Genomic DNA, 27,617 nt, shown 5'->3' on the forward strand with positions numbered 1-27,617 from the left:
GAAAATAGGCTGGACGAGATAAAGAGTGGCCAGGAAGAAATGAAGAGTAGCCAGGAGAAAATGGAAAATAGGCTGGACGAGATGAAGAGTAGCCAGGAAGAAATGATGAATGGTCAGGAAGAAATGAAGAACAAAATTCATAACTACCAAGAGGAAATGAAGAATGCTATGAAGGAAGAGATAGAGGACATCAAGAAAAACCAAGAAGAAATTAAAAAGAAGATCGATGAAACCAGCAACCAGTTGGAAGGCAAAGTACAGTGTTTAGAGCAACATGTGGCAGAACAAGAAAAACTAGTGGCACAACAGCTAGCTCAGCTCAAGATGACCACCAAGCAGCAAGTAGCAGCTGTAACTGAAGAGTGCTGTCGGATGATCAAGGAAGCTGCATCGACTACGAAAAAGAGCAGTTATTCTGGAGACGTGAAGTTGGAAGGCGCAACTGGTCACACAAAATTCAAGCCACCCACCTTTGAAGGCCAATCATCATGGGCTGTCTACAGGCGACAGTTTGAGGTAGCTGCTGAAGTAAATTGGTGAGACGATGAAGAAAAGGCTACTGCACTTGTCTTGGCCCTGCGAGGATCTCCACTACAGCTGCTGCAGACCATACCAGTTACAGACCAGAAAGAATATGGGGTATTAGTAGAGGCCCTTGAGCTGAGGTATGGTGACCGACACATTGGTGAGGTGTACAGAACAGCCCTGAAGACACGTCAACAGAGATCTTCGGAAATCCTCCTAGAGTTCAAAGCTGACATCGAGCGACTTGTGCATCTCGCCTACCCAGAAGCACCAACAGAGTTCCGTCAGCTGCTAGCCACCAGTGCTTAGAGATGTGATGGTTCAGCAAACTCTTTGGTTGGCCCGCCACAAAAACATTCGCCATGCTCTTGTTCACGCCCTGGAAATTGAAGGTGCCTGCATTGCCCCAAGAAACATGAGTATCAGAGCGAGACAGGCCGTGATAGAACCTTACCACCAAGCGAATAGCCACTCAGATACTAACAAAGAGATTATACTTGGAACACTGAAGAAGCTGTTGAATGGATCTCAGCCGCCGACACGTGTTTCGAGAGATTTCTACCGTTGTGTCGGTGCCGTAATAACGCGACTGGCCCCGGCCGCTCTCGAGAGTTCTGGAATTGCGCCGGGGCCTATATATATGCCCGAGGACGTCAGGGCAGTGGAGTCAGTTCGGAGTGTTCAGTCGGGAGTTCTCCCGCTCCGGAGTTTCCGGGCGATAGTGCCGCAGGTGCGGCAGAGTGGTCAAGTCCTTGGACGAAGCTTCCAGGGCAGGGAGTGAGTGAGTTCAGTGGAGTCGGGAGTTTTCCTGCGGCGGAGTTTTCGGGCGAAAGAGTTGCGGGCGCGGCGGAGTCCCGAGCGTAGTTGCGGGCGCGGCGGAGTCCCGAGCGTAGTTCCGAGCGAGGCGTCGAGTGGGATCTCGGCGAAGGGTGTGACGGCGGCGGCTGAGTGTGGCGACGGAGTCCCGCGGCGGAGACCCACGAGGGGTGCTGCGGCGAGAGTTGCGCCAGAGGTGCGGCCCAGCGAGGTGTGTGGAACGAGTGACTGGGGAATAGACCTTTCTTTAAGTGTAATTAATTATTTCCCCATTTTAGACGATTTTTGTGACATAAGTAGTGGCAATAAATAAAACTGTGTAGTGTAATAAAATCTTTAATTGGGCTATCCTTTACGAATCCACGGTAAATCGTAACTATATTAAACCAGTTTTTTTAACATAAAAAAATTATTTTCCTAGAAAATTACTGTTTACTAACATATTTAATTAACAGAAATAAAAAGTTGTTTAAGGTGTAAATTCTCTATCAGACATGTTTTCAATTATCTTTTCAGTCACCACTGTGTAGCACGTATGCAAATAAACTGTTTTTGCTTTAATTGTATTTTCATCTTGTTGGGGATGATTTTAAGGTTATCAAGCATAATAAACATTTAGTTTTGTGAAAAACAGTGTATAATGGCTTTTAAAGTAGTGGAGGACCTATTAAACAGAAGTTATCATCATTTCGAGTGACTATGGCAAAAAAAAATCCCGGATGCTGCCGTCTACTTTGAACGGAATCATGCTTATTTTGTGCAAGGATCATTTTGTTGTGTTAGTTATTTTTATTTTTGCTTATTAACTTAAATTCTGTTTAAATAATTCAGTTGGCTGATATAATTGTATAGGTTTTTCATCATGCAGACAATGAAAATAGGTAAGTGTAATTTTTGAGTTAATTCAATTTGTAAATTGATTGCAATTAGTTTTTATGAAGCAACTGATTAAGAAACTATTTCCCCCTTACGGAGTTTCCCCTACCCCCCCTGTTTATAAGTTTTTAGCATTCAATCCCTTGAAAAACTTCTTTACAGAATTTTACTGCATTTTATAAGAAACTACTGTATTGAAGGAAATTATTTTTATTAAGGTATTTATGTACTTCAAAAATTTAATATAAGTTCTTAATAGTAAATCTACTTTCTCACATATTTGACCCTTATTTCTAAAAGAAAAGAAAATCAATTTTCAATACAATGTTTATTAGATGTGGCCCGTAACCGTAACTATACACCACTCCAGAGCGGTCAAGTAGATTGAGGGCAGTGACATTGCTTTGTTGTGGAATGATAAGGTGAATGCAGAAGGAGACGGGCAGCAGGCAGTGTGCTGTGTGTGCTGCGTGTGCTGCGTGTAGGTAAAAGGGGCAAACATTTTTTTTTTGTGCTCTGAAGCAACCTTATTAATTGCCTGAACTGTCTAAGTATGGCTGGCAAAAGTTAAAACATAGAGGTGGAAGGGGCAGGAATGCATCCGGATATTTTTCTGGTGTATCGCATCATAGGCGTCACACAGTCTCACCAGTGTAATTTCAGCAACACATGTTTGCTCACTAAAGGCGCGTTTACACCGGAGTTGGAAACACAAGTTGCAAACAGAAATTGCAAACATCTCTAAAAACGCGCATTTTTAGATGAAACATTTCGCTGTTGCAAACAGTTTTTCAGTGTTTGCAACAGAAATTTTTGTTTCCACCTGAAGTCGGTAAAGATCAAAGGGAGTTGCAAACTTTTGTTTGCAACACTGGTTTCAGTCACTATGTGCCGTTGAAACACGAAACATTTCCCCGCCATCCCCTTCGCTGCCACCTCCACTCTCACTCACGTGATCACTCGCACCACCCTGTCTCGACTCAAGTGTCATTTCCTGTCTGGACTGCTACTAGTTACCTCGAGCTGCTTGTGAGTTATCTCGTGCGTTTTGTGAGTGATCAGTGGTGAGTGACAATTGAAAATTTACTGAGTGAGATGGAGTGGGGAGAAGACAACATTCTAAAGTTAATTAGCTTGTACAGAGAGCAGCAAGTCCTGTGGAACCAAACTATTCCCGATTACAAAAATAAAAACATGTAAACCAAGCATGGAATGACATTTCACGTGAAATGAATTTAAGCACGACACAGGTACAAAATAAAATGAGGAACCTCATTATTCAATTCAATAGAGAAGCTAAAAAGAGGAATAAGTCTGGATCGGGGGCCGACGATGGGAAAACCAAGTGGAAGTTTTTTCAACCAATGATGTTCCTGAAGGACAAAACGACCCCCAGGCAAGCTCGAGAGAGAGCGGGGGAGCAAGAAGCAGTAGGCCCACAGGTAAGCTTTTTTAATAATTACGTATATTTTTACTGAAAAAATTTACAATTTACAATAAACATTTTTACAACTAAAAAAAACACTAATGTAAGTTTGTGCTAATGTTAAATCAGGATTACACTACGATTTCACATAGCCTTAACCTAATGCTTATCCTGCCAGGAGACTGATCCTTGAGGACTCTTAAAATATTCTGCAAACTCTTTTCGGATCTCCTTTTCTAGCTCTGAGGGTTTCCTAGGAATCCGCTTTAGACGGAGAAGTGTCCCCTGGGGCATTCCATCCACCCTCCACTGGCCAGGTACAAGAGTTCCACTTGCATCTTCACTATCGTACATCCCTGAGGGATTGTACGATGCACTTGACGACTCGCTCCTCCTTAAAAAGTTGTGCAGATGCGCGCATGTTAATACAATTCTTTCAGCATTTTCTGGTTCAAGAAGAAGTGGTTTTCTGACTACTCTAAACACTACCGATACAATTCCAAACACATTTTCGACGACTCTACGCGCACGGCATTGGCGATAGTTAAAGGTTCGTTCAAGACTTTCTTTATCGTGGAGGCCTGGAAATGGTTTCATGATGTTTGGTTCCAGAGGGAATGCATCGTCTGCAAGCAGGACGTAAGGTACTGGAAAGGTCCTCCCTGGCAACATTTTGGGGTTTGGACGGTTCAAATCAGATTCATCCCAAAGTTTCTTGATTTTGCTGTGAGCAAATACACCACCATCAGAAATGCATCCTTGGCATCCAACCGAAACATGAGTGAAATAATAGTTTGCATCTACAACTGCAAGCAAGACAATGCTAAAGAATCCTTTATAGTTGAAGTAGTCACTGCCAGTGTTGAATGGTGCTTGTAGCATTACATGTTTCCCATCCATGCTGCCAATACAGTGAAGGAAGTTCCATTGTCGGTTATACTCTTTAGCGTGATGTAGCCACTCATCTTTTGTAGAGGGAAGCTGCAATCAGATGGAAGAAATTAATTATCTAGTACAGCCAGTATAGTATAGCCTATTTATATAGCCTAGTATATTATTTATATTTATAGCCTATATTTGCTACATTTTCTCGTCGTAGAAAATTGTGCAAATGCACACATGCCACCCCTCTCAAAGTAATATCCTCCTGCTTTAAAAATAAAATCAAAATTTTAATTTTAATTTCTAGTTTAACCAAATAAGCTTGAATAGCGTAATGCTGTGCCACATTTTTCACTAACTTTTTAGCCGGATTAAAGCGTTTTAATGCATGTTTTTGTGCTATTTGGACATAATGCAATAATTTGTAATGCATATACAAATAAATTTTTTATCATACTATTTAGATACCCTCTTTTTTTCCAGGATGGAACAGAAGTAGACGAACCAGCTCCTTTTGAAACCAATGATATTCCCCAAAAAAAGTGATGGAAATATTTCCTCGTGTGAGACAATTTCGTCTGAAATCAGCCCCTCCACTAGTAATAACCGTAAGCACTGCAAACGTAAAAGGAACCCTGAGGCCCACGAAGCATATGAAGTTATGAAAAAACTTCAATCACAGATGAAACAAAAAGATGACTGCGATGTATTCACTGAAAATGTTGCTTGTCAGCTGCATCAAATCACTGATATTCGATCCCAAATGATAGCAAAACATAGAATAAATCAAGTTTTGTTTGAAATGGGAATGTCTCAATTCGACATTTATTTTAACCCACCATCAAATGGATCTTCTAGGCCTTCAAGCGCTGGTCTGGACCATCAGTTTACACCAATAGCCGACGCGCTCGCAGTCGTCAGCAATCTGGACAATGGTGATGAAAAGCCTATACAGAATTACAGTAATTTTGTTTGTTGTTTTTGGCCCTTTTTCAGTTTTTGTTTATTGACCTATGTTATACCATTTTTATTTAAACTTTAACTTTAAGTGTAGACAAATAGGCCTACATTCATTTCTAAATTTTTGATAGACCCTAATATTGGACTTGTGGTTATGTAACCTGTAATGTATTAAATAAATGTTAACGATAATAAAGATATTTTTAATGATTAGTAATATGAGTTATTATTTAAAAACTCAATATCCCTAATTACCTTTACGTTGTCTCCCAACAAATCTATCAGAGCAGCACACACTTCTGGTACAAATAAAGAAATACCAGTAGTAGATTTTATTGCTTAAAATTATAAAAATATATTTGCCATAAAATACCCTAGGACCTTTTAGGGGTGAGAGTGGGGGATTCTTAAACAGGTTCTGAGTCTACAATATTTTATATTATATTATTTAAAAATGGCTGTCAAAATAACAATATAGGCTATGTGTAATCTACTTATAACGTCTTACCTTTATGTTATCCTTCAGAAGATCTATCAAAGCCTCGCACACCTCAGGTACAAACAAAGATATGGTTGATTTTTATATCTTGAACAGGTAACTCAAGCATGTGTATGAATCTCCGGTAGCTAAAAAGCGCAAGGTTACGGCTAGTTTTTCCGTTACAGAAATAGCCTTTCGGTAATTCGTATCCATTTTCAAAATTTTGTGACCAATAATTAAAGTTAGATATTCAAAATCCTCACTGGTCATTCTAACAAAGTTTTTAAAACTTCCGTCCGTTCTCAGTTCACCTGATAGAGGGTCAACATCATCTCTATTAAATCGTCCAACAGGTCGTTTCCACTGTATGTAGCTCTGGAATGCAGAGACGGCCTCACCCAGTATCGTCTCGGCCTACGTTGCTTTGACAACACGACACACGCCGCCGCGGCTAAAATGACATCCTCGACACTTGACATCCTGTGAAGGACTGATCCCAGGAACCAGAAGGCGAGTCATAATCAAGGTCGAAAGTGTTTCAAACATTTTCATGAAACATGGAAATAAAACCATGAAATAAAAATTGCAAACATTTATTTGAAACTACTGTTTGCAACTGCTGTTTGCAATAAAAGTTTGCAACTCGTGTTTCAAACTCCGGTGTAAACGCGGTTTTAGATGTTCACTGTTGGCCTCAAAAAAACATTTCCGGGTTTATTTAGAAAAAAACACAGTTTCCCAGTTTTCATGGTAGGTAGACATCCTGTAAGAATATATCTACTAGGTTAGGCCTGTGCTCATGTTTTGTCAGTAATGCATTAATTTTTTATTTATATTCTTTGAAAGTCTGATTAGTAGATAAAGTTATGCCAGGGATCTTGCTAAAATTTAATTACTTGATTAACATAACTTTTTATTGATTTGTAATTTACAGAAATGCCTAAGAGACAAGAAATTTTAACTTCATTATTTGCAGTGCACAAATATTTCATTTCAAATTAATAGTTTTTAATCCCTTCGGCATAGGGAACATGATAATAATCTTTGTCAAACATAGGAGAGGAAAAAAATGGTTGTTGTAACCTCTTTACTGTGAACACAAGCAGCATGTAATAGAAATAGCCTGAGCAGGTAACACTGTTGCATAGGAGCATGGTGCGGTGTGTTCGTCCAAGGCTAAAACATACTGAAAATTTTTGCATACATAAGTAGCCACTGTGCCCAGAAACACCCATCAGTAACACCCATTTACTCATACAATAAAACCAAAGTAAAAAAAAAAAAAAAAAAAAAATTAAATTTATGCCAAATACTTGTCTACAAAATAATTACCACACTTAAACTGTAATGAGCTAATCCATCCATTAAAAAAAAAAAATCAGGATTAATTTTTACATTTCTGCTTGGTTACTTAAATATCTTTTGGGGTAGATTTGTTCTATAGCACACTCAGTATTCTGAACTGGATTGAACCAAATTTATTGTGTTAAATATGCAGCCAATAGTTAACCAGTTAAATGCACGAGATTTATCATACACAATGCTGATCGACAGACCCACAATACTTACTCTGTTTCCACAGTAAACATCAGTATATTGTAACTAGATGTCTAAATCTGTGTTAATTACGAAGAATCTGTAATATTTGGCAAAAGTGCATACTGTATGTATTTATTGTTTACAGTTGATTATTGTAACACATGAATGTTCACAGGAATTCAGTCAATTCCGACAGTTTCTTGAGTATCCAGACAAGCTTGATCATGTCTAGCAAGATGTTTAAATTGGAGCTTGGCTATGGCATGCCTGTGTATAACCTTTTCTTTGAAGTTATCCTCGTATATTTCGCCAGGAGAAGAGTTACTACTGCAGTGTGCCTTTGCTTCATCTGCTGTTAGAAGGATACAGTTCCATGGAGACCAAAGGCTCTCTGTGTCCCAGCGACACAACCTGCACAAAAAAAAAATCTCAATATCAAAATAAGAGTACATTGCATAAATCTATAGGGTTTCCAGGATGGGCCCCAGGGAAATATGTTTGTCACTCGGGTTTCACAGTTATGATTTTGGAAACAAGGCATGTTTTATAGGGGATTTACATCCATTTGTGTATATGTTCTGGCGACAACCTTCATGCTCACCCGGGCGGTTATGTCACATTGCCATTCCTCCGGAGCTGTCCCCCCCCCCCCCTCCTTCATTTCTCTCACGGGCAGTGTCACTGAAAATAACACGAGCATTGCAGCGAGTGGAACGGTCTTGCAGCCCAGTTATCGATAGCCGCCTGCATGAAGATCACGTGACACTGTTGTGCGCATCCACTGTATATCAATTCGCCGGATATAAATCTATTTGTTTACATATTTATTTATTGGATGTATTTGTAACAAGTTTTGTAGTGTCAGAAAGTTTCTTTTGGTTAAGTCATTTGTTATGCATGCAATTGGCCTGGACCATCTCTTATTTCCCGCGTATTTCACTTGCCAAAAGCAGCCCACACGGCGCGGAGTGAGCTCAGTCATCGCTCTCTCAGCGCAGAGGTTGAATACGCTCTTGCACTGCGGTTTCAGCTTCACCTTGACGTCACCTTCGACTGTAGCTTTAATAGTCATAAATCTTGTACAACCGTTTCTTTAGCTCCGCGGCCGGCCTCCACTTGGCTTGCCCTTTCAAGAAAGCTGCTTCACTTAATTCCATTTTACGATCCTCATATGCCGGGACAAGGGGATCTTGTAGTCGAAGGGCCACATCACACGGTTCCCTACACGGTCCCTGCGACGTGCCACAGGTGTTTGGACCTCGCCCGCACAGGGCTGCTTCTGGGCTAAACGTGCAAACTACTCAATTTGTCATTAATTTCACTTGAGATTTTGCCTAGCGGGCATGTAGTGATGCTGCGGGACGCATACCTACAGGGACCCTCTGCCCAAGCTTACGACGTACGACTCGACCATCACTGGGGAAACAAGCGGAGCATGTCAGTACATGTCGCTAGTGTTTTCCGTGTTGGCTACAGTTGTAATACCTACTAGTTGCTAAATCTATCTTGCAGTTGCACTCTTCAGAATGATACAAGATGACTGCAATAAATAGTCAACCTAAATTAACTAAATACTACTGCATTTGCTAAATTTTATTTGTCAATTTGTATAATACAAAAAATATATTTAATTCAAACTGCACTATTTACCAGCTTTATTACTCATAAAAACTGGAATGGCACTTTCAATTACTTCATTTTAAAAATAATATGTGGACCTGCTCTTTTGTGGAATTTGGCAAACTATGTAAGTTATTTTGTTTCATTTATTCAGGACTGTCAAGAAATATAGTGAAATAGAGGTAATATTACAACTCTGGCATAACAGATTGTAACCAGCATGAGTTAGGTTAGCAAAAGTAGCAAATAGTGGAAATAGGTATGATTAGACACCTGATTTCCCAAAAAATGTTTCCGACTAAGATATTTTTCAAAACATTGAAGTCTTTTCTTACTGTCATGCTGTACAGTAGCTTCACTCATATTGGCCAAGTACAGGAAAGCTTTTTTCAGTGACCATAGGCAGTAATGAAAACAAATTTTGCAATAAACAGTGTGGCAAAGTCTAACAACCAGTCCAAATGTCCTGTGAAATACAGGTGTCTCTATGTTAGATAAATAAAACCAACCTAATTTTAGAAACCAAATTGGAACATTGGTGAATCGTATTTTATTTTATTTGCAATATTGTTAAGTAAACAGCAATCTGTTCTATATCTTTTAAACCTTAGTAACATCATATTACACTGCACTTTCCTGTAAGATCATCAACTATAATACGGATTAATTTTAAAGTTCTTACTTAATGCAGATAATACTACTTCAAACTGCAAAATGCTCTGTGCTGTCAGATGTGCGCAATTAAAAATCGTGTTTGGTATGGGTATGGACTGTTTTAACAGCAGCTATCCACATTGTACGCTAGTCAGTCATAACTTAAAAACTTTTTTCTTAATTAAATTAATAATGGCCAAATACTGTAGAGGGAGAATACAGGACAGCTCTATACTAATAGCACAGCCGCGCGGGCGAAGAGCGTCAGCGCTGCTACCTAGCGGCTCGGCGTGATAACAGCACCCACGGCCATGCATTCCAAGCCTAAAATGTATTAAATTCAACTCGTCATTGCACCTAGACTAATCAACAGATTCTTTTGAAAAAAATTGTGTTGACCCTCGTATTCTTTGCGGCCATGCAGATGTAAATTTATTTGCTGAAAAGTTAATTGCTTTAGATGTAAAAAATAGTTAACAATGAACCGCATATTTTCAAGGAAAATTGAAGTAAAATTTTTCAAAGCATTCTATTTCTAATCATCGTTCATTTAGGGAATTATCTAATGAATGAATTAAATTATCCAAATTTTTTAGCCACTAAATACTATTTATTTGGTATCGTTCAACAGCCTATTGGTTAAAAGTTTTTTTATGAATATGTGCAATATAATGAGTACAGTTGTTTATATAGTGTATAATACGTATATAATAATTATATGTACAGTTAACAGAGATTTGAGCACTATATTATGAAATTAAATAACATGGACATTTAAATAATATTGAAAATTAAAGGGAGATGAAAAAATACATAATTTCAGTATGACATAAATATGTAGAAGTACATAGCGTTTGACACAATGTAAATAAACAATATAAACCTTAAATAAGAACTTACAATGGCACCATCTTAAGCTACCATAAATATTAAATATGCATTAATACCTCGTTACTTTAAAATAATAATATTTAAATATATGCATTATTACAATGGTACCAGAGCTAGAACAAGTTTTACAAGATTCACTTCCATTGTAAATGAAAAAGGCAAATAATATACAAGAGACGAATATGCTTGTAAAATTTTATCCAGCTGTACCTAAATAGGTAGCAAGAAGTTTATTTTCCCCGATCATACCTTATAACCACTGCTATGCTAGATATTCTATACAATTTACATGTGCATTACTTTTTTGCTTTTTTGTTTTCTTTACTCCGGGTTCTCCCATATTCATCGTTTACACCTTTTATAAAACAATTGATTATGGCATTAAAATATTTGTTAACAAAATTTTTGAAGCATTCGTCACACATTTCGATTTCAGTGTGTTTCTCAATCAATCTAATCATTTTTAATTTGACATTCATGCAAGAAATATTCAAATGTGGGAAGTGGGAAATATTACAACTCACGATAGTATGTTTTTCTAAGAGAAATATTTTGACTTGGGGAAAATTTTTACGTTCTATAAGGCAATAGAATTTAAAAAATATATATTTAATAATAATTCCTTTCAATTCTGACGGTTACTCTTTGTACTTCAGCGAGTTTAGTTTCAGAGGTTTTCGTATGGCGCGGCCGTGGTCGCGGCAGCTAGGGGTAGTCATCACGCCGAGCCGCGAGAGCGCAGCACCGTCGGTTTCTCGCGAAAACGAGCGAGCTGTCCTGTATTCTCCCTCTACAGTATTTGTAATGGCTTAATGTTTCACTGATATCTGAGACTTTGCCAATGATGAAGGGCGAATGTGTGTAATTAGGCACTGACGGAATGAAAGGGTGGGGGAAACCGGAGTGCGTACCCGTACAATACACCGTCTCACAGCAACGTCAGACATGTTTTCACTTGTGTAAACTCCAAGTTTGACCCCTCTGGGTATTGAATTGGAGGGAGGCAAGCAATCTTAGCAATCAACCACTGTGAACCTGACACCCCAAAAAATATCATAATACAGGGCTCAAGAGTTCCAGTTTAATAGTCTTCACTCCTTTACTAGGTTTTAGAAAACAAAACTTATATTATTTATAAAATAATTATCAATTTCAAAAAATAATATAACTATATTCCTTTTCTTGACATGATTATTTATCATGATTAATTATATTATTATATCAATAATCATATGTAATTCCTCTTTGCACATTGCTCATTCTGGGGTACTTCAAGGTAGCACTTTGTCCCACTGCTTATTCATTATTTTATTAATGGTACAACATTGGTTCTAAATCATTCCACTGGTCTATTAATTGCTGATGATTTGAAAATATTAAAAAAATATATTACTTCCTTACATGATTGCTACCCTCTATAATCTGATATTAAAACAGCTAAATGATGTAATGGTTAGTCTAAACAAAGGAAAAACCAAAATTATAACTTTCATATCTTGTGTTTAGTTTTAAGTTCGATAACATTCAAATGTCCAAGACGTCTTTCAGTCAAGATTTCAGATTAATATTATAGAAGCCAAATTGTATTTTCATCTTCATGTTACTTATTTAATTTCCATTTCACTCAGAACCTATCACTTATTAGTTATTAAATACATAACATTCTATGCCACCAATGTTGATCCCATTATTACTCTTTATATAATTTTAATTCAATCTAAAATAGCGCATGGATCAGTGATTTGGAATAATATGAATAATTTTGATAGTGTTCAAATAAAATAAAACATTCATTTAGATTATCGTAGTGTTTGTTATTGTTGCAGTTTTAAGCTTCTGTAAATACTTTCTTGAAAATACAGGGCTTAAAGTTCCAGTACAATAGCATTGACTCCTTACTAGTAAGGTACTTTAGAAAACAAAAATTATATTATTTATAAAATAATTACCAATTTCAACAAATAAGATATCTATATTTCTTTTCTTGACATGACACTGTAAAACTAAATTGTAATAATTTAAATCTTTATTTTGTAATAATCCATATTAGTCTAATGTTCGGTTCTTTACTAGTCTGTATTTATAATGATATCTTATGATCTCATTTTTATTCAAGTCGCTTGTACTAGTTGATGCACTTATATATACAACTTTTCCTCCAGCTTAATTTTAGTTTCAATACTGTATGCAGCCATAAGTTTTTAAGCAAAGAAAATTAGTAAGTCCTGTCAAGATTAACCAGCTGTCCGGAAGAGCGGGGTGCAGATTAGCGGAACTCTGGTGAAAGAATAAAGTAGGATAGTTGCAACAGCGACTAACCTCAGCAGCTTCAAGTCTCCAGAACTGCTGATGGCAGAATGTCCCTGCCAGATGTTGTCCACCAGCAGGTAGAAGTCGTCGTCGCTCATGACGAAGGCCACGGAGCAGTAAGCTGCCTGTCTCTGCTCGTCGCGCCTCACAGCACGGGCGATGTTACGGTACGGCCCCAGATCCACCCTGGTTCGCCCTGCCACTTCCAGCCACTGACAGGCACTGCAGCAACTGACCATCTTCGTGAGGTTGCCGAGGGGGAACCTTCAACAGCGACGACAGTTGCCAGATTGATACCACCTGCCTTGTTAACATTCAAATTCTTATTTTGTACACCATCAATAATTATAATAAGGTTAATATTTCTTATTTTAATTTTACTGTTTGTTGGTTTTTCTAAGACCATAAAATAGTGTCTTTTGACATTATTAATACAGTTGTATAAATTCTGAAAGAAAAAATAAATACATTTTAAACACAAATTATTATTTCACAGGAGAAAATATTTGTAGCAGTCGTCACTATCAATAATAAGGCATTCCATTAATATAAGTGCTATGGTCAAACAAAGCCAAAAAAATTTAAAATCATTATGTCGTCTTTAAGTTACATTTCCTTAGACGTAAGAATTGAATGTTATCAGATGATGCTCTTAATGAAGTACGACAAAAAATTAATTTCCAAAATTCTTGTTCCAAATCCTTTACAAAATAATGTGTTTTATAAATACATTAAAAAAATTTTTATTACATTATAAATTTGATGTTGACCCACACTAAACCCTCCCTCAAGCCCAATGTACCTTGCCCTGCTTCATTTCCCCTCTCCAACCCACTAGCCTGCCACTGCGTGGGGCGTGGGTAGTCAGTATTTTACTATTTTATTATTTGTATTGTATGTTTCGGTTTCTAGTCCATGCCCTGAGTGTTCATATTTTCAGGTCAAATATAAGAACCGAGTTGGACCATCTGCAGAGTGTACAGAACACACCCTGGTCAGAGGGATATTTTTTTAAATTTCATAAATATTACTATAAATTAAGTAAAAGCTATGAAATAATGTTTCCTATGCATTTCTTAAAATTACATGTACGTATTACAGGGTTTAGTTTGTTTAACCTTTGGCACAAATTTAGATGACCTGACGGTCAGTTGAGGAGGGGAGGGGGGTAACTTTCCCTTACGGCCATGACACCTCGTCTCAGCGTCAGACCATCGTCATTGTCTCTTGGAGCACCTCATAACTTTCATCAATCACTTTGTAAACTGATCTATTAAAAACCTTTACTAGTTGCTTTGAGACCTGCTCCGAGAGGTGCACCACGTAACTCTCTAGACCAGTGCACGAGATGCCCTGATTGTGTTCTGTTGGCTTTTTAACCACTTCATTGTTTATTAAATGGGTTTTATTGTAAAGAGGTGTGTTCAACATAAACCCTCTTACCATAATTTATGATTATTCATTCGAATAACCATGTGTTCGACTACTATACTGGGGCTTGTGGGATGCCTGGACCGCCCACTTAGTCACCATCCTTATGCGTAATAGGTTTGATCAGATGTATTTGTAGGAAGATGTCGAGCCTAGTACCACCTGGCCGTCACGGCCTTTAGTGAGAGTCTTAGCCGGGGCCACGTAACCTTCCACGTGGTATCACCGTTCAATACCCTCTATTTCAACACGCCCGTATTCAAACCCATGTTAAAGTTACGTCTAAAACTTTCGTCCTCTTTGGGTATATCTGGCAAAGTGCACACCATAACAAGGACAGTACTTGTGGCAGATCCAGTGCATTGGAAAGTGAGAGTAAATGGCCATTAAAATTTAAAACTGCAAACTAAGGCTGAGACATGCTGTAGGCTCCGTAAGAATGACAGTGGGTCTGTCAGCAGTATCTTGCAACCCTGTATGTTTAAATACAGCATTTTCACATCATTATTTTTGGTTCATTGCCATTTTTGTCAATATTACATAAATTATATTTAGTTATTAATTTTGCACAGATGTATATATTCCACACACTGTAACATTCGTACCTCCAGGCTAACTCAATGGTTCGAATGTTACATGCATGCAGGGGCAGATCCCGAAGGGGAGGGCATGGGACAGTGCCCCCCACCCCCACCCACTGAAAGGAAAAAATATGAACTAGATAATATGACTTGTGAAGTAATAAACAAGTAGTATACTATGTCTGGACTACTGGCAGCCACCACCCCTCCCTCCAGAAGTCAATCTGCACACATTGCAGAGTGCCAATCATACTGTTCAGTTTCATTAAATGTTTTTCTCAATGATTTTTGAATGAATACACTCTCTTGAAAACAGTCACTAATTTTTATTCTTCTTTGACGAAAAATGGGGCAGCAACAAGGTCCGCAGAAAAAACAACTTCACTTGCTCAAACAAACTAATGCAGAACATCACTTGAAAATAATATTTACTGACTCTCCGATGTTAAATCTGATGTTAAATTGAAATCCAGCTGTTGCTTACAACTTACAATTCCAATGGCAGAGATAACCATTGTTCTATCGACATGCGTCACCAATTAAAAACGCTCCACTTCTTAGACCTACACTGCTACCTGTGGTCTAATATTCTAATTAAAACCAATGTTCAAAAATATATTCAACAGCACGGCCCAGACCAAAAATGTGAAATTATCTGCAACTACTTAAATGCTAATTACTTTGTCACCACTTAAAACATGACCATTACCGTCGACTTCCAAGCGATCACTACACTATAGCAGCTGACAATTTCACTTGCTTTCTCCTGGAGGGAAACTATGTACCTTTAATTTCTAAACAATTAAAAACAATTTACAGTACTAAAAAAAATACTGATCCTGTGTAAATACTGTCCAACACAACTTTTTACACGAGAAAAATCATGAGTACTTGTTCGCACAATTATTACTATTATTATACTGATGTAAGTAACAAAATTACTGCTTACCCTCGTTCCAGACAAATAATGCCTAAATTTTACATGAATTCTTAGACACATTAAAACTTAAAACACTGGGAAAAATATATATATTAAAAACATTCACCAGTTTTAACAAATTAAATAAAATTAAATTTTTAGAAATACTTAAAATTGAACTAATACAGGGGTTGTCCTGTAAATGTAATAAATTGGACAAGTGCTGTAGTTTCACACATGCGTTGTGGGTGGGGGAATATGTGGCTGGATGGGGTGGTGGGGGTTGTTAGCCACATGTTGCAACCAGTTCCAGTTGGAGCGTGCAGATCGTGGAAGTAGTGAATCCCTGTATAAATGACGTATTGTGAAAAAAAAAAAAAAAAAAATGGATGTTTGAGTACGATCTGGAGACCGAAAGTCAAAGTTCCGAATGGCACCAGAAAGTGTCACCCCATCCAAAGAAGGCTCGCATGAGCAAATAAAAAATCCTAACAGTGGTTATTGTGTTCCATGATTCGAAAGGAGTCATCCACTCTGAATTTGTTCCTCCTGGTCAAACTGTAAATGCACATTTTTACATCTAAGTACTCGAACGACTTGTCAACAAGTCCATTGCGTCTGTCCTGAGATTGCTGACAGCTGGATCCTATAGGTACCATCACAACATATCCAGACACAGTGCCTTGGTGACCAGGAGTTTCTGACCAAGAAAACAATTATTTCAATCTTGCTACAGCCTACGTACAGCCCAGGCCTGTTTCTGTGCGGCCTTTTTCTATTCCCCCGGCTGAAGAGAGTCATGAAAGGATGCCAGTTTCAGACCGTTTCAATCATTCGAGATGCTACGATGAGGTACCTTCTAGCATCCCAGAGAAGGAGTTCCAAGGGGCGTACGAGCAATGGAAAGAACGTTGACAGCTCTGTGTGACTTCACAAGGGTTCTACTTTGAAGATTTTAAATGTAAGTCATGTTGTCTGTAATAAATTGTCTTTGCCAGTATCCAATTACTTTCAGGACAAACTCTGTATAAAATATGTTCATAAAGAAACACATTGCTAGCAGATAAATACCTCTAAAACCAATAAACTGCTGTGATTTACATTACACCAAAAACCTAACCAAGTATCATATCCGATCATAAAGCATAAGTGTTTCATAAGTCAGGAGGGTAATGGCCTGCGAAACTACATTATCTGCTATTTGTAGAAACCTAAGTAAATACTTACAATTCAAATATTTGTTTTACTAAATGCATTGTGACCACGCACTAGACACTTTGAACCTCTGTATACAAATGACAACTAACCGATAGTGCTAAATGATGCACTTTCAAACTATAGCATACAAATCCACACTTCATACAGTTTCACTTTTTTGTATCAAAAAACCATGCCACTGTATGGTATTAGATTGAACTAATAGCGGTAAGCCTTCAAAACTTTGATTCTTCCGCTTGCTTTCCAGCAATGTCTGTTTAAGTATGTTAAAAATATATGTACCTTTAAAAATCTGCTCTTTTTTTTTTTAATAATACTAAGAGTATTAAGGTAAAACATTATATCTGGAATAAAATAACATTAAAAATTTTAATGTGATGCAAAAAAAAACTTTATTTTGTTAAATTTAAGAAAATCAGTTCTCCTATTGTGCGAACCTACTGTGAGAAATTAGTCCCTAACACAGCACTGACAAGTCCTACTAAGCCAGGAATGTTTGTAAGGCAGGGTGACCACTTGCTGTTCTCACGGTAACCCAACATAACCAATTCTAGTTCATAATAGGCTGCATTAACCACTAAGCAGTTTGAACCACATTAATCTACATCCAGCATTGAACAGGTTTGCAAATATCTAGCATATTTGGCAGGAGGAGAACGGGATGTATACAGAGTTTCTATTACATAAATTATTGTCACCATCTTCCACCTACAAAACCATAGACTATGAATTCATTAGTAATGTGTGACCACATTGCCATAAACATTTCTCCGCTTATGATGCCATTAGTAGCATGGATATTCCTGATTCCAGATACTTTATGCCAGTATTTAATTTTCTACGATAGATAGTTTTTTCTTAAATGAGACTGTTGGGGCTTGTCAGTTGTCATCAAAAGCTTTTGTGCTTCAATTAACAAAAGAATAATTTTATAATTTACTTAGAAAGGAGTGTACTGCTAACAAAAACCATTTATTGAATGCATTGACTTATTGTTTACATTGATTGAATGCAAACAATTATCAAACAACATTCTAAATGACAGAGAATGTAAAAATAATGTTGTGAAGCTGTAAAAGTAATTAAATTAATTTATAAGAAAAACATTATTATTTCAGTACTTCAATTCATTGCAACCATTATTAGCACAATATAAAATCTTATAATGGTGTTTTATCAGCCTGAGCTAGCCAGAACCAATTATTTTCCTATAAGCTACTAAATTTTGCTAATATTATCAACCAATATGTAAGCTTACTTATTGGCAGATTCTCATGAATGCAAATCCGAATTTGTACACTCCTATTATAAATTTTAAACATAGCATTTCACAGGTATTCTACTATTATTGTACTTGTAAGATTAAGACTTTAATAAGTGGTTTAATATAGAAATTTTTATTGTGAAGTCATTTCATTAATCAATGTTACATGCTCAGGATTGTTACAAAAACAAGTTTGGGCAACCTAGCAGTATAGCACATATATGCCAGAGGGGCTAACATAGCACAGATCAAGTCATTTAAGCACATGCTGCAAAATATAGACAACACTTGCAATTATAGTTAGGGAAGACATGAGAACTGTAACAGAACATGGGCAATTACAAAGGCTAAATGTCTAAAATTATCTTTTAAAAATACTATCTTGAAAGAGTTACTTGTATGAGAACATTCCAGATTAGTGTGTTGACGAAACAAACAACTTTTATCACGCAGAAAAATCTCTCTTTGTGGTCACAGTGATAATGATTTAACTTTAAAAATCCCTCATAACTTGCATTTCATTAGAAAACTGGTTTCTTCATCCTGATCTCCAAAATCCGTAAATGAACACAATTACAGGGAAGCTAACTCCTGACTTCAACTACCATAAACAGTATAACCTCTACATATAGGATATCACATAATACAAAAATAATTAAATGAAAGGTACAACTAATTAAAACTAAACAGTTACAGGTTCAGAAGTTCATAATTATATGTTGGTTCAGTGAACTTACTTCGTCTTGTTACTATCACCAAATCCATGAATAATCATAAGAGACAGTAACAGCGTAAAATACCAAAAAAAAAAGCACGGTACTTCCAATTATGAAAGCCGGTCTCCCGAACATTTCGTAAAAAAACACGGTGCACGTGCAATTCCACAAAACATACATCATGACTTGTGCAGGAATAACCTTGCCCAAACAGCCAGGCATGAATCACGTTGAACCTGAAATACTACATGCTATATGGGGAACAGTTCGCCGACCATACAGCTGATCGTCTGGAACGTGTGATCACAAAGTCACATACATTTGACAGCTGTATCGGCTGATCACGAGGACGATGCTCATGCGAGCTGTGGTGATGGCAATCCAACAGCCTAGTTGGCAGGTTGGCCTGTCCAAACAAACAATGCCAAATTATATTTATATTCACAATTTTACCTTTTGACTATCCGGAGAAAATCTAGGATAAGCTTTAACTAGGATGATGATTTGAATTTATAAAATTGTGAGGTCACAACTTAAGTTCCAATTGCCTGAATGTCCATGCTGTCCAGACACAGGCCTTGGAACACCTGCCGGCTGTAGTTAAACCTGGCGACGAGGGAACTGCAGTGGGGAGTGCAGTACGCTCACTTGGAGTAGTGCTTGAACTTGAGGCAGCGGTCGCAGCGCACCACGTCACGCTGCGGGACCCGGCCTTGCTCAGCGGCCCGCAGTGTCGCCACCTGCGGGTTGACGCGCGGGTCCCGGACCACGTCGAGGAACACCTGCTCGATGCGGGCGCGCAGGCCGGCCAGTCGCGGGGCCCCCAGCCCCATCGCCAGGAAGTGGCACTCCCGGTCCAGCAGCCGCACCAGCTCCCGGGCGCTGCCCCCGCCGAGGTGCGAGAAGGCCTGCCTCAGGCACACCAGCAGCTCGGCACGCTCCCCCGAGGCCAGATCCTCGCCCAGCGCCCGGTGCAGCTCGCGCAGTTGCCACGCCTGCTGCACCTCCAGGGTCTCCATGGACACCGCCAGCCGCTTGTAGCCCGTCCACCGCCGCACCTCCGTGGTGGCATCCAGCAGGCGTGGCTTCCGGGCCTCCTCCGCCACCGCCTGCCGCCACAGCTGCTCTATTCGTGACATCAGCTGCAGCTGCTTCTTCAGGAGGAACCAGAGCATGGCCTTCCTGCCGGCGCCGGTCGCCATCTGCTCCGCGCGAGCGACCTGCGACCACACACCGTCCTGCTTGCCACCGTTTACTGTCCATCATACTGGAGACACTTTGAAAGATCAATTCTGCAATAGTAAATGTTCAATTTCGAGTCATGTATAGTCTTAGTGCACTGTATTTTGCTGCAAACCTGTAATGTCCTTTATAGAAACAAAAGAGCGATCTTCACTAATCCAGAGTTTACATTTAAGCATGTTAATAGTCTGAAAAAGCCAGTTCGACACGTAAATTCGTAGGTTAATTGGTTAATTGTAAACATGTGGTAAAAAGTTCACATATAGGTTTTGTCTTCGAGGCCTGTCCACATTTTATTGGTTCCCACCCTCTGTCAACTAAACTATTGACTAAATCAACCCTGAGATTCTGTTGTCAAGGGTAGTTGAGTGCAGGCTTTGACCGACAAAACATTACCATTCCACGTGCTTTTACAAAGTCTAAATGATGGTCGTTTAGTTTATGTTGCGAAAAGGGTGTTAAGATCTTTGTTGGATGGTGGAATTCTGTTCATTTTGTGTTGCTCAACTGTGTCTGTTTTTACTTCACTTTCAGATTGTTAACAATTATACAAAAGTCTTCTCTCTCTTTAGACAAGATGACGATTAAATTAGATTAGGTTATACTTGTTTTCATTGTTTTTTTTAATACATTAAAATTTACTTTCTTAAAAGTTTTTGTTACAATTGTGATCTAACTCTATGACTTATGTTCAATTCTACTCTTCTACTTTGTTTAGATAAACTTATCTGGTAAAGCTGGTTATACAACTGTTAAGAACTTTGATACTCTCTAGCCTTTGTGCTTGAGTCTGCACATTTTATTAGTTTCAAGTGTCCTTTATCCTGATTTTAGAAGGAAAAATGCAAAAATATGAGTAGAGCTGTGTGGGCTTGACTAAACCTAACCCAGTTTTTAAAATGGATGCGAACGTAAATTATACTGTAGAGGAGATAGACAAATACAAATTCAGCTAACCTCCTATAACTTAATTTATTCATACTTATTGTTTACATTTTTCAAATCAAATTATAAACATGTTTGAAATTTAGAATCAAAAATGACATGGTGAGGTTAAAGGAAGATCATTGGGGTATAAGAAACATACAGTAAGCCACTGCAGTACCTACCTAAACATACATCCAGAACTTTTTCCATCCATACTTGTTTATTGAACTGGCAATTTACATTGTCAAATACAGTACATGTCAAAAAGAGATTTATTTTTGAGATATTTATTCCCAAATAAGTTTCTATTTAGGTAACTGAGGAAACATTCCAACCCCCCCAGAATACACACACAGCATCATGATATTCAAAATGGACAGATTAATTTACATAGAAGCCACAAGTTACAACTATCTCCACAAAATGCATCATGCTGTGTTACTTGGTATCGTTAGCTTTGTGTGTGTGGAATATCTGTATTGAAAAAAAAAATGAGTTATTCACCAAACATGAAGAGAAAATAAATAACATAGTTGCAACTTAAAGTATATTCACAGTCACTGCAAAAATATTACTCATTTTATGTTTAGATTTTGTTCATATCAATCAACACGAATACTCGCTACTTTCTCGACACTGAATTTATGTTAGTCAACTGAAATAACTCATCATTCACTCACACAAATTATTTGTTAGTAGGAACAGGATTATATGGTACACTGTGATAAAACTTAAACAACACTGAAAAACGCAGGTTAATACACCATGAAGCACCGAAATGTAACTAAAATCATGAAATTAAACATTCTTTATTAAAACTTACATCACAAAAAGTAATCATTGTTTATATTAAATTCAATGACGGTAATTTATATAGCATAAAGTTTGTACCAAATTTCATGTACTAAACAGATAGGAAAATATAAATTTTACTTCTTTGATCTAGCAATGGTTATTGGTACTTAATACATTTTTACACAAGGTGACCACCAAACTTAAATTTTGACATTCATGCACATTTCCAGGTTTTTAAGGAACAAAATATTGTTTTCAAAGGTGTTTGCTTGATGGTGAAACTGTGCAAATTTAATATTTCAAAAAAGTTACGTAGTAATGATACAGGCCCTATACACTTATATTTTAACAAAATACAACATAAAAAATTCAATTATAATTTATTAGCTACTGGAATTTAAAAATGATTCTGTGCCGTTTATTGGTGAGTTTGGCACAGATTTTAAATTTTAAGTTTAAATTTTTATTTTTAAAAAATTTGCATTTTTGTTCTTATTTAATTTTTGTCATACTTCTGTACACTCTTATCAACCCTGTTTCACCCTAGTACTCTTTCCCTGGTTTTCGGCGCACTCTAGTGGCCGTGTCATTACGTCTCTCCCTATCTCTCTTGTTTGGCCGCCAGAGCGCAGTCTTGTCCCCCCCCCCCTCCTTTAGCCCCATGCTGGTTGCAAGTAATCTAGCGCGAAATTAGCGAGTCGAAGTTAAACTTAGTTCGACTGCGCCTCCATAGAGCGCGCGGCGCTCGACGGCTATCGAGGTTTTTACCAAGCTACAGACCTTCGTTTTACCTTGCCTCGGACGTCTTCGGCTCCTTTCGACGCTGAGCCATATCTCTCCCCCCCCCCCCTTTTTCGGCCTACCGGGTCCCAGCATCCTTTTTTTTAGACGATCTAGCCGCCATGAGGGATTAATGCGCGGGCTGTTGGGCTGACTACATCGGCGTCTCTGTCGAACTGATTCTTGACTAATAAATCACGTGCAGATCTGCCTTCTCCTGCGCTATAGGATGTAATCGTCTCGCACGAGGGAATTTTTCCCTAAACTTTTCTTTGTCTTCTGTTAGTTAGTCAGCCAACCCGAATAGCTACGTTTTAGTATTTTTTTTTAATTCTTTTCTCTGGGCTTCCGCGACATCTACGTGTCGCGCGTCCTAACTGGCGATCGCGCAACATGAATGGAATCATCTGTCATCACCCTGCTTCGGTGAGTCTTTTGCTTTCAATATTTCCCCCAATTCGCTCCCTTTTAGCGGGCTTTTGCCTGATTGATGGTCTGTCTGCTACTTGGTCTAATCTCTGTCGATATTGGACCTTGTTGCAGGCAGGGTGCAAGAGATACCCACCGATTGGAGAAACACCCCCGTCATCCGAGAGCCACCCCTCCACAAATGGTCGTGATTGAAAGTCAATTGGGTGAACCCCAACAAAATTTATTCTGCTCCTTTTCCCGCCGAATTTTACCTGGTCGTGAGTTCTAAACGACAAAATTTCATAAATCTTGGTGTGCCAGTGGACAGGGGAGAAGTTTTTGTTAACGATGTAAAGTTATATCTTCAGTAATTGTGACTCAAGAAGAATCAACCCTTATCGGACATGGTGATATTGTAATTTTTTTTTCATAAGATTCAAAACCAAGGCAATATATTCTAAATATTTTTGTAAACATTTCACTATGGCTAGAACCTTGTTAAATTTTCGCTAGATTCGCGGTCCGGACTCGCTAGCACTATAAATTGTGTTCATGTTTTCTTTATTAATGATTGCTAAGATGTTAAAATGCTAATTTGTTGATCGATGGTTAATCTCCCTTGATCTTTTCTGGTAAATATAAATAAACCAGGAAGCCTATAGATCATATGACTTATGTTGTTGTTTTTATTTAATTGAGTACCTATATGTATATTTATACCGATCCACTAACTCCCAAATGGATTGTTTGTAGGGAGTTTCTAAAGTGTTTTGTTCCCCGCCTCGTGCCACCTCTGGTGATGTTCGAATTTTATGTGAATTTTGTAGCTTGTTGCTCAGCTGTTTCCTAGGACTTTTAAGAGGTGTTATAACACTAAAAATCAAGGGCACGAGGGGCGTTACAATTCTGTAATAGAATAATTCCAAATCATGTAGGTACCCAACCCAAAAAGATTTAATATACATAGTCATGTGGCAGGTTAAATTTCCCCAAGTGCCTTTTTGGCTTATTAGTTTATTACGCATACATAGGTTACTTATTAAAATATTCGAAAATAATTAAATGGGTTTCAAGGGCACTTTAACTTTTTTTAAGATTCATAGTTTTATTCTGAAACTAATAAGCTGCTATAACCATGTTCATTAAAGGCCCTCCTGCATTAGTACGGTGCCAGCACCATGCTGGTCCCAAGGTGTTTGCAAGCTGCAACAGATGCTGGTGCTTGGATGGTGAGCCGAGTTCCACTTCAAAATATAGGTGGCAGGGTGGTTGTATTTATATCATATGCTTCATCGCTCGCCATTGCACTATAAATGGCTGACAATAGATCCCAATAGCAGGCAAGAACCACTCTAGAAAACTATGCAAACAGTGGCTACATACATTTTCATATGCTCGTCAAAATACTTGCACATTATTATTTGTGAATTGAAGCATTCTTAATTGTGCATTTGATAACTAACTGTGGTACATTTTATAAATAAAAATTAAATATTTAGACCTATTAATTCCACTAATATTAAATATTAAAAAATTAAACAATAAATATTGAAGAAATACATGACAGCAACCCTCTTGATTATGCTCAGAAACACATTTTCAGCCAGTCAAAGTCTGAGTGTGAGCTCGTTATCTGGCATACGTCTTTCATGACATCACAAAACAATGGTGAATGGAATTCACGCAACCTGCCAGCCTGCTGATGACTCCAAAGATTAAATTAAGCCCTTTCTACAAATTACAGCAAGCCAGAGTGACGTCACATCCAATAAAAATTTCAGAATATTGTAGCATCACGTCTGAGGACCGTCCAATTGTACCAGGACATTTAAGGTCAACTCAAAATATAGTTTTAACTCAAAATGTGAATGGTGAGAAAATATTTTGCAATCTTTTTTCCCCATTTATTGATACGGCCAGTTAGGTAAGTAATTAATTATTTGTAATGGGAAATCAATTTGATTCTATTTTCCCCATTCAAAATCATAACATAAAACTATTGACACAATTTAATATCATACACAGAACTAAGGATAACACTTCCTAATAGTATTCTGGTAAAATTATACTTCTCATAAACTCTATTTTCTGCTATACCTAGTAGTAGCTCTTCTGCATGGATTATAACCAGAAAGAAGATTCTGGGCATTTTGATGTCATGTATGCCATAAAATTGGCCAGAAGCTCTAAACGAAATTCAATCAATAGAAAACACTAAACTCTCTAAAAAAATTGTTAGGTAAAATTATTATCTTGTAAGCACCATCTCAATAGTTGAGTGCCTATGTACAAAAAATCATATTCACTACACACAAGATCAATAAAGATATTTGTTTGGTAATCAGCCGTCAATATGGCAGTGGTCGTTAAAATAGATTAAAGTTGATGAAACCACTTTAAATAAGAGCTGTCACCAAACATTAAATGATAAAAACTATTACTGGTGTTTTGTTATATTGAAACAAAAGTCTAATATCACCAAAACTGTAAGTTTTACATAACATGTAAAACTAACACACAAATTATCTGTGAGGGTGATATGAAAAATTTCCGAAAAAAATAAGTAATTCAAGCATAATTCCACGGTTTTTACTCAGACGATGAAATTTATGCATATTTCCCACTTTTCTAGATATTCATGGCTGGTGGCCACCACGTTACATTATGACGTTGATACATTTTACAAACACAAAAACACTTGCAGGATTATTATTCTGAGTAGTTCTGGTCTGGAAATGCTTATTACAAATATTACCTATATCATAGTTCATCATGTATCAGTCAGAGTGAATGTTTTCATAATATAAGAATCATGAAACATTTAACTGTCACATTTAACATTAAAACTGAACATTAAACAGTTAAAATTTAACACTGAATAACATGCTACCTTTATTAATAAACAGAATCCATAAAAAATAAACCAAATAAACCAAAATATCCCATTTTAAAAACCAAATTTGCATAAAAAAAACATAAAATCTTGTGTATGCATTAGTTTCCAGCTACCCACAAATACACAATAAATTGAAATTTTGTGACTTATTTTCCTTGCCAAGCCATGATGCAGCAAATCTATTGTCAACAGCCAATTTCATGTTTTAAGAAGTTACATACGTTACCTGATCCTGCCTCCATTTTTCTAAAATTGCATACAGCATTTCAAAATCTTGCTTGTTCTTCGGATACGTCACGGCAATGACGTTTCTCTTCAACACCAGCTCCCGCTCCCTCTGCTTCAGCTGCAGCTCACGCCTCTCCAACTCCTCTCGTCTCCTCTTCTTCTCCCTCAACTGGTCCAGGTATCTGCGGCCCAGCCACCCCCTGAAGTACTTCTGTATCACGGTCGCCTTCTCCGTCAAAAGCCGGGTCATCTTGCGCTCCGCCTCGTCGGCGGTGGTGTACGGCTGGGGCGAGACCAGCCGGTCGCCCGCCCAGGGAGAGTGCAGGTCGCTCCTGAGCGTCTGCATGGACCGCGTGGAGAGGGTGTTCTGCCCCTGGTCGCGCCACGTGTACGTCTGGGTGGTGCGGTGAGTGGTGGTCCCGGGCCCCGGGTCGGGCGGCTGGGTCTGGGAGCAGGCGTCGTGGTACTCCGCCCCGGTGCCCCTGTGCACGTAGCCCCCCAGAAAGGCTTTCCTGACGGACGAGTCCACCACCTCCACCCCCGCGCCTCTATCCTCGTCCTGTCCCATGTCGGAGAGATCATCGCCCATCTCCGCTAACGACCGATCCTCCAAGATCTTCGATATCCAGACCTGCACGTGTGACGGAATGTTAGATTCCGCTTCACTGTCCCCAAAACAGTTCACGGCGAGTAAAATTTGATCAGATATTCTTTTTTCTAGGTTGCTTATACTCTCCGCCAGGCTGCCACCATCACTAACCACAGGAGAATCAAGATTTTCCATTTTTTTAATACTATGTACATGAGCTACTATTTACTGACAGAAACTATGACATCAACACAAAGAATATCCAACTCATATTGTTTTGCACAGTAGCTGGCAATTTATAGACATTTCACTGATTTAATAAACATTCAATAGAAAGGCCCATTAAAATAAAATTGCCAGTCATAGAGATTTTATGTGTAAGATTCTACATTCTTCTTATAAAAGACTGACCAAACAATTTTTTTTTTTGCATAGAGCAAGTAAATCCAGTTTACTTGTATGAAGTATGTTGCAGATATTATTTAAAATTGACATACCCATTTAATAGCAAAAAGCATGAGAGAACTAAACTCTATAGGGCAAACTAACTCATTAAAAGATGAGCCAACACTGGTTTTGCCATCATTCAATTATAAAAGTTTTTTTTTTTTTTTCAAAAAAAATATATTTTATTTGTAGT

The 27,617-nt window shown here is 38.0% G+C and overlaps 1 protein-coding gene across 1 annotated transcript; it reads right to left on the reverse strand.

Annotated features, from left to right (window-relative positions):
- Positions 1 to 7,403: 7,403 nt before the first annotated feature.
- On the reverse strand, positions 7,404 to 27,612 carry LOC134546310 (IQ and ubiquitin-like domain-containing protein). Its single transcript, XM_063389036.1, has 4 exons — positions 26,387 to 27,612; positions 19,758 to 20,329; positions 12,990 to 13,244; positions 7,404 to 7,916 (listed from the first exon to the last, which is right to left on the reverse strand). The coding sequence occupies exons 1-4, from the start codon at positions 27,170 to 27,172 to the stop codon at positions 7,685 to 7,687; spliced, it is 1,845 nt and encodes a 614-aa protein (XP_063245106.1). The 5' UTR covers positions 27,173 to 27,612; the 3' UTR covers positions 7,404 to 7,684.
- Positions 27,613 to 27,617: the final 5 nt, after the last annotated feature.

Source organism: Bacillus rossius, chromosome 1 (genome assembly GCF_032445375.1).
Source record: "Bacillus rossius redtenbacheri isolate Brsri chromosome 1, Brsri_v3, whole genome shotgun sequence".
Lineage (NCBI taxonomy): Eukaryota > Metazoa > Arthropoda > Insecta > Phasmatodea > Bacillidae > Bacillus > Bacillus rossius.